At 42.0% G+C, this 14,141-nt stretch overlaps 1 protein-coding gene across 2 annotated transcripts in view; it reads left to right on the top strand.

Moving 5' to 3' along the window:
- The first annotated feature begins 214 nt into the window (after window positions 1-214).
- Window positions 215-14,141, top strand: part of LOC144659826 (metal cation symporter ZIP14-like) — a 35,191-nt gene continuing 21,264 nt past the window's right edge. The window contains exons 1-3 of one of the 2 annotated variants that reach the window (XM_078520352.1): window positions 215-798; window positions 1,154-1,444; window positions 3,502-3,978. In XM_078520352.1, coding sequence (XP_078376478.1) covers window positions 574-798; window positions 1,154-1,444; window positions 3,502-3,978 — 993 coding nt within the window. In that variant the 5' untranslated portion in view covers window positions 215-573. The remainder of the gene's footprint in view (window positions 799-1,153; window positions 1,445-3,501; window positions 3,979-14,141) is intronic. The other variant, XM_078520353.1, reaches the window with a different exon arrangement.

Genomic DNA, 14,141 nt, shown 5'->3' with positions numbered 1-14,141 from the left:
AAGGTCAGAAAAAGCGAGAACCTTTCTTTAGTCAAAAGATCGTGTTTGGTTAGAAGAAAAGCGCTTTCAGGATGTTGCTATACAACTTATGAATCAGAAAAATGTTTTGAGCCAAGGAATTTTCATGTAGTAGAATATGTCATTGAACTGTGGAATAGTTGTAACTACGGTATCTCAATTTAGACTCCTCTCTCCCCTCCCTTCTCACAGAGCATGGCAGCAGGACAATCAATTTAACGAGTCCTCTTGTAAATCAAAGAAGAATGGTTAGAGAGAAAGATTGATAAGAGAATTCGAACATGTTGTTTTGTCCCTCAAACGTGACATAATTATAAAGTTAGTTGTCTTATGCCTGGTTATGCCTGGTTGGTTGTCACAACTTTATGAAATATTCTATTCCCGAACAAAGCCCGGGACGTTAGCCAATCAGCGTTCGAGCCCAGTGGTCATGGCCGAACACACATGTACAAAACATTTCGGCTACAACGCTAGCTACAAAAGTTATAAAGCACTTTGCTGAAGAGAAGCGTCGGTTTGATGTGAAAATTCTTCCTTTTTTACACCATTACAGAAATGCGTTGCCGGAAACTCATTTTACTTCTGTGTTTGAATTTCTTTTTCTGCCGTTTTGCACTTTCGCATGAACTTCCGAAACAGGGCCACGATCACTATAGTTTTAAAACGCTACAAGAAGAAGTAAATGGCGACTCGCTCATGTCTGATGATGTTGAGCGACTTCTTTCCAAGCTTCATTTCTGGAACTGTTCCGACGGAAATAAAAGGATAGATTATCGAAAGGTAGGGCTCCATTTTCCCGTAGAATTATTTTTAACCTTGCGGTTCGCGAGTGATATATATGGCGCATTGAAATATAAGTTATATTGATCTTCATCTTCTGTACAGAAACGAACAAACGTTTACAAACCATCGCTAGAAAAAAATGCTTTGCTCCAAAATGCTAGCTATTGAAACAAAACATACAGATAAAAAACCTGGCGGGATAAGCTCTATTCTGGAAGATCACTGGGTTCGAATTTACTGTTTTGAACAGTCAGAACAGTGTATACGAGAAAATCGAAGACGAAGACTCCACTCACTCAGTCTTCGAGAAACACGCGGTTTCTTTTGTGTTGATTTTTGTTCTCTCTTTCAGTGCCTTTCGCCGTCCGATCTCTACCGTTTTGCTGGATCGTCGTCATCAAAGCTTCTGAATTCCACAGAATTCGCGCAAGTGAGTCCATTGATTGTTTACTGCCTGTTGCCAGCGCCTGAAAAGAACCCTGGTCGTTGTGATTATTCTCCCAAGAACCACAGCGAACTTTTTAGCTCGTTCGCAAGGAATTTCAGTCAACATGGCGATCAGGGAAATATCACACTTGAAGCCCTGGATCACATCCTGGAAGAGGTCAACAAAACCATTGGCAAATTTTTAACACGAAAGAAGGTAAGAGAAATGACGAGATTTCAGGGTAATCTTTCTTATCAAGTACACGTACGCACTTAGCTCCCTTGTGGAAATTAAAATTTGTTTGATCTCGTCTATAGCTGCCATTCATCGTGAATTTTTTAATACAGTATGTTTTTTATCAATACATGGATCACATGATCTTATAGATATAGGAAATGTTTCATTTTTACGGCCTTCTATGAGCATAAAAGGAGGGAAGCTGTTCACGAAATAATTTCCAACTTTTATATGACGTGTTTTAATTCTGGTCGGTCGGTCTGGTCTCTGGTATTCAATTTGCATTTTACAGTCGTTCCTTCGTAGTTTGTTGCGCCTACAATAACAAAAACAGGCTTGAAATGCACAACACTTCATTGAAAGTCATCTGAACAACACGAGGCCGTTCTCCTGGGGTGATGTACAAAAGATAAAATTAATTATTTGCGCTGTTTTGTCTGGGGAGTACATGCCAGCATGCATGCATACAGTTGCCTCTAAAAATAAACAGTGATATTGCCTGAGTTATCTGTAGTTCAAGTCATGATTGTTGAGCATAAACAACAGGTTTCAACAAGAAAAAACAGTTTATATCTTAGAAAGGCAATGAAATACATGTAGTTTTGATAATTGTAGATATCTTGGCAAGAAGGTCAGGGGGGGGAGGGGGAGGTGAAGGGGGGGGGAGTAGGGGCAGAAGGGCACAGGAGCTGAAAGAACCTGAGAGTAAATGGGCAGCAAGTCAAAAGGAGGCATGACAGCCGTCAGTTAAGAGTCTCCTACAATGAAGATCCAACAGAGAGGCCCGGTAAAGGTAAAATCCCAACAAGTGACAAATCATTAAAACAGTTGATGTGGAGGATGATGAATGACAAGACTTTTGATGAAATCCTACAGCAAAGTGCAGATCTTTCAAATTTTGTAATATTATATGAAAACGGTAAAAAATTGCGATGGGGTTTAACATGCTCCCCCCCTTCCCCGCCCATTCACTATTCCTATGTTCTAATTCTTGCCTTGTATCTATATATTGGCATACATGCTATAAATTAAAATATTATTATAAATAAACATTAATAACTTTTAAATGCAATATGAAAGGTTATAAACTGATGTGAAAATGGTAATGTTTTATACCAGACACAGAAATATATCATTGATTTACACAGCTTTTACAAGATGTGCTTTTTGAATGACAATTCATTATCCAGAAAGTAAGCTTGTAAATTGCCTTTTGTTCAACCTTGCAAGTTGTATGATAAATCTGTACAGCTGATTACACTTGTTTAACAAGTTTGTATGACCACCTGTCGTGATACAATGCCTTGGCCTTGAGGGGCTTTCAATAACTCATTAGAAGGGTGTCAGGTACTGGTAGTTATTTAAGCCAAGTTTTTTCTTATGAGCATTTGACTGAATATCAAAGCAAGTTGTCAAGATAGATAGTTACCAGAACCCAAAAACCAGTAACACCCCAGTGACCATTAGTTACCCAAAAGTTAAGAATAAATTATCAAAACAGCTTCCTTTAGTAGGCAACTGTAAATATTCATTTGTTACAAGCATGGGACAAAAAAAACTCCAAGAACCTGATTGGAGTTGAAGTGAGTTGAAGGTGGGAGGGGGAGAATTAGCCATGGGTTTTAAGTAGTTGTGGTACCACTTGCAACCTTTGAAAATACCTGGTTTACTCTACAGGCAGCGAACATTTTCTTGCTACAGGAGAGACACCTAAGATTTGACTAAGAAAATTCATACACATACATGTATTGCTGTACAACTATGTCTTCTATATTACATTTTTCAAGTCAAATCCAAGAATTGAGCATGAATGAACCATTCAAAACCTCTACATTGTCAGGGATGTAGCTAAGGAAACACTAGGCCGGCTCATTAACAAGCCCAGCTGGCTTGTTGACCTAAGTCTTTGTTTTCATGTGAAATTTCAGCCGGATTTAAGTTCTCTTTCAGCCGGCGAAATTAGCCAGACGCCATACCTTAGCGACATCCCTGCATTGTGGATCGAAAATCAAATATATTTTGTGATCTTTTTGTAGTGTTTTTCTGCTGAAAGCATTTTTGAGGAAATTGAAGAACAAGAAGAAGAACATCACGAGGAAGAAGGCGAACATCACGAGGAAGAAGGCGAACACCATGGAGAAGAGGGAAAAGCTCTCCATCAAGAAGACTTTGAAAAGGCCTGTGCTAGCATTGTACTACATCTGGTACAAGGATTCTGTATTGAAGAAGCACATGGGGACAATGAGACAGATGAATCTCATCTACCTTCAAAAGAATTCTTCATCAATGACCTTTTCAAGAAAAAGGAACATTTGTCTGAAGATGACCTGAAGGAGATTGCGGAAGTTCTTGGCATCGGCAAAGCGGCTGATGAATCATCGCATAATCACAGGCGTAGAAGATCAGCTGGGTCAGTCTTGTTGCCACAGCAAGGATTAGGGGCACCTCATGCTGTTCATCGACGTGCAACTGATGATCATGATCACGCTCAAACCAATGGTGCAAGCGGCAGTGTAAGTTACACCTGTGATGTTTTAATGACAAATAGATATCATTTATAGTGGTTTATCTTTGGTTTAAAATGTTTTTAAACCAGTTTCAATTGATTTTTGACTTTCATTGTCTTATATTGATTATCATAGTCTGAAACAAAGGGAAATAAAAATCAAACTGGTTTGAAAATTTTAAATCAAGGAAAAATTTATTTAAACCACAACATATACATTACTGAGGTTTTTTACACCAATCACTCAGACTCAATTGCTGTCTTGTGGACATCAATACGTGTCTGTATGCTGCACCTTGTTGTACCACAAGAGAGAGGCAGTCAAGTGCTCTATTAGTCAAGTATGTCTGTGATTTATTTATGACTTGATAGTAAGGATACAGATGAGAGAATAATTATGTTTGTGCAGTCAACCAAGCAAATTTCTTCTTTCTTAGAGCCACACTTTCCTCATATTGGAAATGAATTTTGGACAGAATAATTTAACATCAATCTTGATTTTAAAACCTGTTTATGCTGAAATAGCATCCGAAGAGTTCATCTCTTATCAAAAGCTGCAGTAACGCGTAAATATACTAAAGTAGTATAGAGGGTAGGCCACAAATACCACCTCGAATTAGACGCTTTTATCGCAGCTGGAGTGCGTTTTTTGGCAAGTGTTAATGAGTCACGGTAAATTCCCCGACTTTGTTTACCCACGCGGAAAAAAACAAAATTTGCATACCATGTTCAGGCAAGCCCTTGACATGTTCAAACAAGCCCGTGACTGTCACGCTCTTAACGTAATTCGACAAATACCACACTGAATTAGACGGCAAGGGGTCATAATTGATATCACGTGCATTAAATCAAAAGAACAATAGTTGTGCACGTGTAAAACAATAGATTTTTCATTCCAGAGTGCTTAGAACTCAGATTTTAAGCACACAGGAATGAAAACAACTTACAAAAGTCTAAAAATATCATTCGGGTAAACCCCGACACCCACGCACAAATTTGCATGCCGCTCGCGGCTTCATGTCAATTGAACATTTGTGCTTTTTAGTTACATGGCTTTCAGCAAGACCTTGTTGACCGCGAACAAAGCAAGTCAATTTGACAAGTTTGTTGAGCAACAAATTGAGCGAATGCCTCAAATGTCGGGCCCACTTCGTGGAGTTGTCCGTAATATACTGGATGAACCGATCCCTCTTGAAGTGCAAAAGCGTTTGCTAAAACCGTTGCTTGCACAAAAGTATCACCCAAAACCCCCTCAGCAACTTCGTCACAAAGAAAAGAAGGAGCAAAAAATGAAGAACATTCAAAATGAATTTGATCCTTTTGTACCACACGAAAATTGGGTGGAAACAAATTATCAGAATGAGATTTTAAACCTTTTTGATGTCGCGGAAGACGAGGGGGATGAAAATAGTGGCCGGCGTTTTATTCGATGGCGCTTCATTAGAGGTCTGGAAAAAGACCTTACACCAAACTTTATGGAAAAAATTCGAGAAAAGGTAAACACAGCGTTTTATATCAGGCATACTTACTCGTATCGGTTGCGCAACATTGATGATGATACGGTCATTGTTTACTACATTAACAAAGGCTCACCTTGGATTAATAAGCTTTCTGCAGCGGAAAAATGGTTGACCGAACAGGAGACAAAACGCCTGGCCGCTGACAATATTAAAAGACCTTCTACAAAGTGGAAGTTTGAAAGCTTTTTTAATGTTGATGTAAAGGTTGTGCTTGACCGTCAACCGCTGTTAGGCACTGGCCCCTTACCAGACTGGCTGCGCAACCTTGCTCATGGCCGGTCGATGGTGGCGCTAGATACCTATCAAGATAATTTGTGTCTATGGCGTTGTATTGCTGTGCACCGAGGAGCGCGTATTGATCGAAGCACAGCAGCAGCCCGAGGTCTCGCAAAGAGTTTTTTCAAACTCGAAACTGTGCCGACTGACTGTCCAAAAACATCTCTTGATGAATTAGATAAAGTTGAAAGGCATCTGAATCAGGGTGCCGCTTTCTCTGATTGGCTCGGCATCCGAGTTTATGAGCCTGTGAGGGTAAAAGATGAGGAAGTCGTATGGCATCTAAAAAGAAACCCTCCAGCTGTGCTGAAGAACATTCTGACAATCGGCACTTTCGAAGGGCACGCGTTTGTCATTAAGGATATTAAAAGGTTAGCCAAGACGTATGCATGCGCCCATTGCAACGCGAGATTTACACAAGCTTGCAGCCTTAAACGCCATTATCAAACTTGCAGCCAAGGAAAAACAATAATTGATTGCCCGGGCAAAAAGGTTGAAGAACCGCAGACAAGCTTTGAGAAGGCTTTCTATCCAAACCATCAAGCTTCCAAAGAATCGCTTCGGTGGCTTGACCAAGAAGCCAAGCGGCGGAAAATTCACATTCACCACGCAATGTGCGGACATGGTGGCGAGCGTTGGGTTGAGCGCGCACCTGTCGACGGGTACGACCCTATTTCCAAAACTGTATTTCAATACCACGGCTGCCACTGGCACGGGTGTCGAAAATGTTACCCGCAAGATCGTAACAAAATCATTGACCGCAACGACCAAACACGCGAAGACAGGTTCAAAGCCACAATGAAACGTACAAGATTGCTACGAAGGGCCGGCTACCGCGTGATCGAGGCTTGGGCGTGCGAAGTAAGGAAAATCGTTGTTGATACACCGCGGGCGCAAACAAAAAGCTACCCGCACGCGATTTTGTACGATTTCGAGGCGTATGGCGACAATAATCAGAGAAAGGAACCAACGCCAACACTCACGATCGAAAACGCACACGTGCCAATCTCGGTAAGCATCGGTGACACCCTTGAAAGAGAGCCCACCCACATCTGTGAAAGAGACCCCGCGGAGCTGGTCCGCAAGTTTATGGAAGAGCTGGAGAGACGCGGAAAAAACATCCGGGCTCAAGTAAGAGCGAAATTCATGCCAAAAGACGTTGGCCTGCTTCCAAAAGCGCAGCGACAAAAAATTGAGGAATGGTGCAACCAGGTACCTGTTGTTGGGTTCAACTCTGGCAGTTACGATCTGAATCTGATCAAAAATAACTTTGCAGACCGCCTTGCTGACACAACGGGCAAAGTCAGAGTGGCAAAAAACTGTAACAAAATCATGTTCTTGCTCACTCAGGGCTTCCGTTTCCTTGACATTATCAACTACCTTGGGCCAGGAACAAGCTATGAAAAGTGGGTTAAGGCATACGGATGTGAGGCTACGAAATCGTGGTTTCCTTATGAGTGGTTTGACTCCCCCGAGAAGCTTGACTACCCAGGGTTGCCAGATTATCTTGCTTGGTATTCAAAGTTGAAAAACTCTTTTGTGCTAAAACTTTCAGAATGGAAAGCTTGTAAAAAACTGTTTCGAGAAAAGGGAATGCGAACTTTTGCAGATTGGCTTCGCTATTACAATAACCTTGATGTGGCTCCCGGCCTAGAAGCTCTAGAAAAAATGAAAGCTTTTTACACTGAAAAGGGTGTTGACATCCTAAAAGACGCCGTCAGCATTCCAGGCGTGAGTTTGCATTACTTGCTTCGTGGGTCGGTTGAGAGGGGAGCAGAAATGTACAGCCCGAGCAAACAAGCGTATTATATGCTGAAAGGGGCTGTTGTTGGAGGACCGAGCATAGTATTCACAAGGTACCACGAAGTTGACGTCACAAAGATAAGAGACCACCAGTTCGAAAAAGCAAAATTGTGCAAAAACATCGTTGGCTACGACGCAAATGCCCTCTATTTGTCAACAATGTTAGAAGACATGCCATGCGGAAAAGAACAACTTCGGTACTATACAGGAATGGAAACCTTTGCTGCCTATGCCCTTATGCAAAACTTGAAAGGAGAAAACCCTTCTCATATACCCAAATGGTTTGGATTTGCGGAAGTTGACATAGAAATTCCAAAAAATTTGTGGAAAAAGTTTGAAGAGATGCCGCCATTCTTTTACAACAAAGAGGTGCCAGCCGAAGCCGTTCCACAACACATGTATGAATACTTGAAAAAAACAAAAAGAAATCGTGGAGATGGTAAAAAGCTCGTTGGGGCCCTATCAGCCAAAAAAATTCTTTTGTATGCTCCACTGCTGCGCTGGTATGTGGAACACGGGGCAGAGATAACGGCGGTTTACCGAACGATTGACTATCAACCGAAAAAGATCTTCGCCTGGTTTGTAGAACAAGTGACAGAGGCGCGGAGAACAGGTGATGTTGATAAGAGCAAGGCCTTGCTGGCTGACGTGTTTAAGCTGTTTGGAAACACTCCATACGGGAAGCTGATCGAGGCACTAGAACGGCAAATGAATGTGATATACACCAAAGATGAGAAAGTGGTTGACAGAGCCCTGCGAAGTGCGTATTTTAGTGACTTAGATGAAATCGGGCAAGCGTACGAGTTGGAAAGCCGCAAGCCAAGAATAACAATCAGCAGGCCTTTTCAAGTTGGGATCGCTGTTTACCAGTTGGCAAAGCTGCGCATTTTGGAATTTTACTACGACTTTTTGGATAAGTATGTTGATAGAAAGGACTTTGAGCTAATTCAGATGGACACAGACAGTTGTTACATGGCCATTTCTGCTTCGAAGCTCGAGGACATCGTTAAACCTGAGCTAACACAAGAATTTGAGGCCCAAAAAAAACAATGGCTGGCTTGGGATAAGTGGAGCGGCCGCACACCAGGGCTCTTTAAGCTAGAGTGTACGGGCAGCCGGATGATTGCGCTCTGCTCAAAGTGTTATTTTATTGAGGAACCAGAAGGTGAAAAAAAGAAGTTCAGCACAAAGGGGATGTCCAAGACGCAAAACGAAATAAGATGGCAAGGATTTAAGGCCGCTCTGAATGGTCATAAGGACATGGCAACAAACAGAGGCTTCCGTATGAAGGAAGGAAAAATGGTAACTTACGAGCAGGAAAAACTGGGTTTGAGCGCCTATTACGACAAACGTTGGGTGCTTGAAGATGGAATACATACCGAACCGATTGAATATCACGTTTAGCTGGCATTGACTGGTGGAAGGGCGGTATCAGGAGGTACTACGAGCAGCTCCTCGCGCACAAAGCCACGCTTAGGGCCGTCTTGCAAGTAATACAAAACAGGTTCGTTCGGTTTCATTACAGCTCTTTCAAGCGAAAAGACTTTTAAAGACCAGATTGGATCGGTGGCACGTTTTACGCCACCTTCTAACTCACCCGGCTGGTACAAATATCTAACATTCACGGAGGAGGGGAGCTTTTTTTCGCTTTTACCAACAGGCCTCAAATAAGGAGTCGACGGCTTGGCGGCAACGGCTTTTAATTTAATAGCTTCTGAGGGTTTTTTGCCCGTCAGCCGTGTAACTTCGTTGTTCAGAGCGGCAATTACTTCGGGTAGCCTTTTAACCCACGCTGTCGACCGCTGGCCAGATGGCAGGGTCAACTCGACACTGTACTGATAACCAAACAGGCGCTCTGCCAGTGTGCGGTTGAAACGTTCAACAATGGCCTGATCTCTGTGAATGTTAACACGCCCGCGTCGAATAGCTGTTTTTTGATTTTCCATTTCTTTGGTAACAGCGCCCATAAATTCGCGCCCGGGGTCAACTTGCAGCATTTGTGGCCATTTCAGTGCACTACGCCTGTAAATTGCCCGAAAACCTTTTGCAACCTCAGTTGAATCTTTTGAGGTCAAAGGCTCGGCCTCTTTGTAACGGCTGGCAACGTCAACAACAGTCAACGCGTATTTGTAAACTTTTCGCCCTCGCGGCAATCTGTCATGAGGAAGAAAAAGAAGGTCCGCCTGGTGGACCGCGTTGGGAGAAGATACATCAAACTTTGGACGAGGAACGTATCGTGGTGCGGGAAGGTAGATTTGCCAAGAAGCTTGTTTTCCGAGCCACCTTTTTGCAGTATCTTCGGAAACCTTTGCGGCTTGGGCTAATTTTTTTATTGCAGAAATTCCTTTCCAGTATCCTTGAGGGCTGTAGTAACGTGCCTCCAATTTATTATTTTCCATTTGAACTTAAAAGACTTAATATAACATGGAAGAAAAAAAAAAATTCGTTGATTGCACTTGTACCCTTGCAGGCTTTAGTGATAATATGACTACGATTTATTATAACTTTGTCAAATCTTTAAGCCTCAAGTGGCTAAAAGACAAAAAACCATTTGTTGATGACCCTTATGGTGTGCTTTACGGGGCAAAACCATTGACAAAAAAAGATATCCAAAATTTCTGTTTGGTTCTTGTTGCGAAAAAGAAAACTTTTGAACCAATCGTTTTTCAAGAACCCCACGGTTTCGAATACCTGGAAGAGACAGAAAAAAGGTCGGTTGCGCCGACAGCGAACTTGTCATATTTGAAAACAGTTTTAACAAAAAACGGTATTGTTTGGCAAGATTTTGATCCATCAAGGCTGCGATTTTTGGCAAACGTGGTGAAAGACTGCCAAAAAAAAAAACATATTAACTACACATGTTTTTTGTATTTTTATTTTAAAAAGCTACCAGATTCTTGGCCAAAAAAAGAAGAAATGATCAAAAAGCTGGAGGAAAATTTGACGAAAAATGAAAAAACGAAAAAAACTGCCGAAAAACATTTTCAAGATTGGTGGGAGCGAGCGCTGTCAGTGTGATTTGAGTAACGCAGTTTTGTTTTTTTCGAAGAGAAGGCACTGTACTTTTTGACGATTTCTTGGTATTCTTCGTCAGAAATTTGTCCGTCTTCAAGGGCCGCAGAAGTGAGAGAGTTGATTGCAAACAGAGTTTCTTCCGCAAGTGAAAGTATTTTTTTGTGTTTTTTTGCTTTTTGCAAGAAAAACTTGACAGTGACGCCCAAAGAAGTTGAAGTGAGAGAAAAAACTGTTGCTATTCCAATCAAAGGCCCGCCAACGACAATGCCGACAGCGGAAAGCGAAGCTGCGAGACCTGAGCCGGTAAGAATCGTCGCGGCACCGCCCGTTAAAGCGCAAGCTGTTTGACAGCGAGTATGCCAGCGCTTGAATTTGGCGGAAGTCTTTTCGTAGTGGGCCTGCTGATTTTCCAAGGTCAGTTTCATTGCCTTGATTTCGGCTCGTCTGTATTGGGTAGCGGGGGCCATTATACTTGAAGACAAAAAAATTTTTTTTTGATTTAATCACAATAATGATTAACCCATTTTCCTGTTTTTTTGTTATAAACTGTGGCTGAGCAAGAAGGGTCTTGGTTTTCTGAAGGGTGAGTCCAAAACTTTTTGCTGAAAAACCCCGTTTTGGTGTTGAAAGCGCCCTTTGCTATGTCTCCTGACCAATATTTTTCAAGAAGCTTTTTATCTCCACCGAGAGCTCCTGTTAACAACATGCCGAGATCTTGAGCCTGCTTAAAACCAGGAATTTTCTCACCGACCTTTTTGTTGATCGTTTCACCGACACCCAAGCCGACCTTCTGCTTTGACGCGATAGTGTTTCTTGCCAAAGTGTGCCCCCACTGGCGCTTGTTTTTGGGAATTGCATCAAGCGCCTTCACCATTTTTCTGTCTGCAGCATGTTTGCAACCTTTCACGTCTTTTTTTCCTTCGCACACGGAATAATCAACGTCGTGTTGCATCGCGACTGCGTCTGTCGCCCCGGTAGGCTTCTGCATGATTTTCAATATCTTTCCGGTCTTCGGATCGTATGTAAGCTGCTTTTCAAGAGGATTGTAGGGACCAGTGTAGTTGTGACCTGGTAGAGTCCAACCTTTTTTTGGTTTTGGTAGCTTGCCGATGGCTTTGTGAATGTCAACGCCTGCCCCCGTTTTGTTTGAAACGAATCTTGTTTTCGTTATTCCGCAACTGGCGCATTTCACTTTTAACATTTTTCGGCCATTTTTTGTCATCTCGATTTTTTCGCTTCCCTCCACATTGGGAGTGAACTGTCTTTCTTTTACGCAATAGACTTTCATTTATATACCTGTAGAAAAAATTTCTGTTTTTTGCTTGGCTTTCCAAGCGCCTTTAGGAGTCCAAAAACCTTTTACCGGGTCATAACGAACAACCTTTTTTATGCCGCAACTGATGCATTTTGCTTCAAGAATTTATTGACCTTCGATGTTTATCGCAGTTCTTTTGGTATAAGGCTCGTTGTAAGTGCAACGCCTTTCTTTCACGCAGTAAACTTTTTGAATTTCCATTTATTTTTTTTTGTCTTTTTTTGTTTAATTTATGTTCTTCGAAAATATTTGACATTGTCGCTCACTCCTTTGAATGCTTGCCCCGCAAGTTTCGCAGCTGCCGTTGCAAACGAGGGGAGGGGCCAGACAAAAACATGCTTGCTCCCTCGGCGATTTTGTCAACCAAGCGTGTCTTGTGCCTTGCTAAAGCGCCTCCTTGGCTCTGGCTTTTCGAAAGGAACCTTGTTTTTGTGATGCCGCAGCTTTCGCACTTGGCTTTCAACATTTTTCGGGCATTTTTGGTTATTACCACTTTTTCACTGCCGGGCACGTTGGGAGTAAACTTTCTTTCTTTAACGCAATACACCTTCATTTTATACTTGATGCAAAAAATACTTTTTGACCACAGCTTCGTTTTTCAACAAATCGCCAGAAAACATTTCAAGAATTTTCTTAAACGACCGCCCTTTGTTTCGTTCGTTCAAAAAAAGCAAACAGTAGTAACCGCACCGCACGCTTTTTTCCCACTGAATCTGGTTGTCGTTTCGCAAAAAGCTCTTTTTTCCTTCAAGAACAAGCTCATTTTCCCATTCTGCGGGTGGGGGCAAACCGAAAGAGTCGAAGTACTCATAGCTTTCTTTTTCTCTTTTTCGAAAGCAACAAACCCAATGAGTACCAAGGCCGCCCAAGTCGTCCATGTTGATTATGCAGGGAGAGTGATTTTTTGGCAAAAATTCGTTTCTTGAAAAAACACCTTTTATCGGGATTTTGAGTTGATCACACCACGCAAACAGGTCAAAATCAGTTAAAGGAACGTCCTTAAAATTCATTTTTTTTCTCCCCAAGTTCCAATGAATGGAGGCGGCCGCCGCATCACATTTGCAAGCGCAGGCGCAGGCTGGACCCTCATACCATTGCCACCTTTTGGTTTTACCTGCAACCCTTTGCCAAGAACTGCGGTTTTGATGATTTTAACTGTGTTTTTAATCTGCGTTTTGCTCATTTTCAGATCGACCCCTCTTTTTTCGCTGATTGCTTTTTTAATTTTTTTAATTTGCCGCGAGGTCAGATGCAAAGAGTCTCCATTTTTTCCCGTAATGTCTTCGTACTTCAGTCTTAGAGTGATTGATGTTTTGTTTGAAAATGCCTTTGTAAGACTGTGTTTTTGTCCCTCAGAAAGCGCGACCTTGTGTGGGTAGTAAGAAGACATCGTATATATATTTTGTAAAAAATTTAGACAATAACCAGTTCGTTGCCCACCTGCTTCAGAACCATTTCGCTTTCATACATAATAGCAGCAAATATCGTGTAATCCTGGGCATTTGCCGCTTCATTCAGCCTGTAGTGAAAAATCAGCTGCTTTGGGTCGTTTGTAAGGTTATCTTTGTTTTCTCGAAGGTCGAAGTAAAGCAAAGGGTAAAGTGTGTTATAGTTGGTTGGCTGTAGCTGGACTCCTGTATTGTAATCATTTGTTCGGTAACGGTAATTCATCACATCGTTGAGGATTCGCAGCTTGAAATTTTCGTCATACTCCAGCTCAGGATAAAACTTGGAAGTACCGTACTGCAGCCTGCAAGTAGCGAGCTTTGCTGAGTTATCTCCGTCAATGTTGAAAGTGTCAAAAAAGTACGGGTTTTGGGTAATAGTGTTTACTCTTCGGGTCTGTTGAATAAAGATAAAGACATGCTTTGCGTTTTTAATTCCGGGACTTATTTGCCAAGTTCCAAAAGCAGTGCGTTGGCTGGTGCTGGGCTCCACCATTTCACTCATGTAAGTCCACTTTCTTGGTTTTAAAAAGTCTTCATTAGCAAGCATTTGTCCTTCACTCGTAAACCGAAGCAATGGAACCCACAGCTCAAGAGTTCTTACAACAATTCGCCTGTTCGTACCGTCGTTTTGCCAAATCAGTTCTGCGTCAGACTGAAGTTGTATTTCAAGCTCAAGCGGCATTGGAGGCAAAAGCTTGTCACTGAGCTCTTCGAAAAAAGAGTACCTGTTCAGAGGAATGATAGTGTTGACTGTTAAACCCGCGTGGGCTAACGCCCCTCTTGCTTTAGCTCC

Source organism: Oculina patagonica, chromosome 7 (assembly GCF_052425735.1).
Source record: "Oculina patagonica isolate OP01 chromosome 7, crgOcupat, whole genome shotgun sequence".
Taxonomy (NCBI): Eukaryota; Metazoa; Cnidaria; class Anthozoa; order Scleractinia; family Oculinidae; genus Oculina; species Oculina patagonica.
Note: the sequence above shows the minus strand (reverse complement) of the source record. Positions and strands in the feature narration are given on the sequence as shown.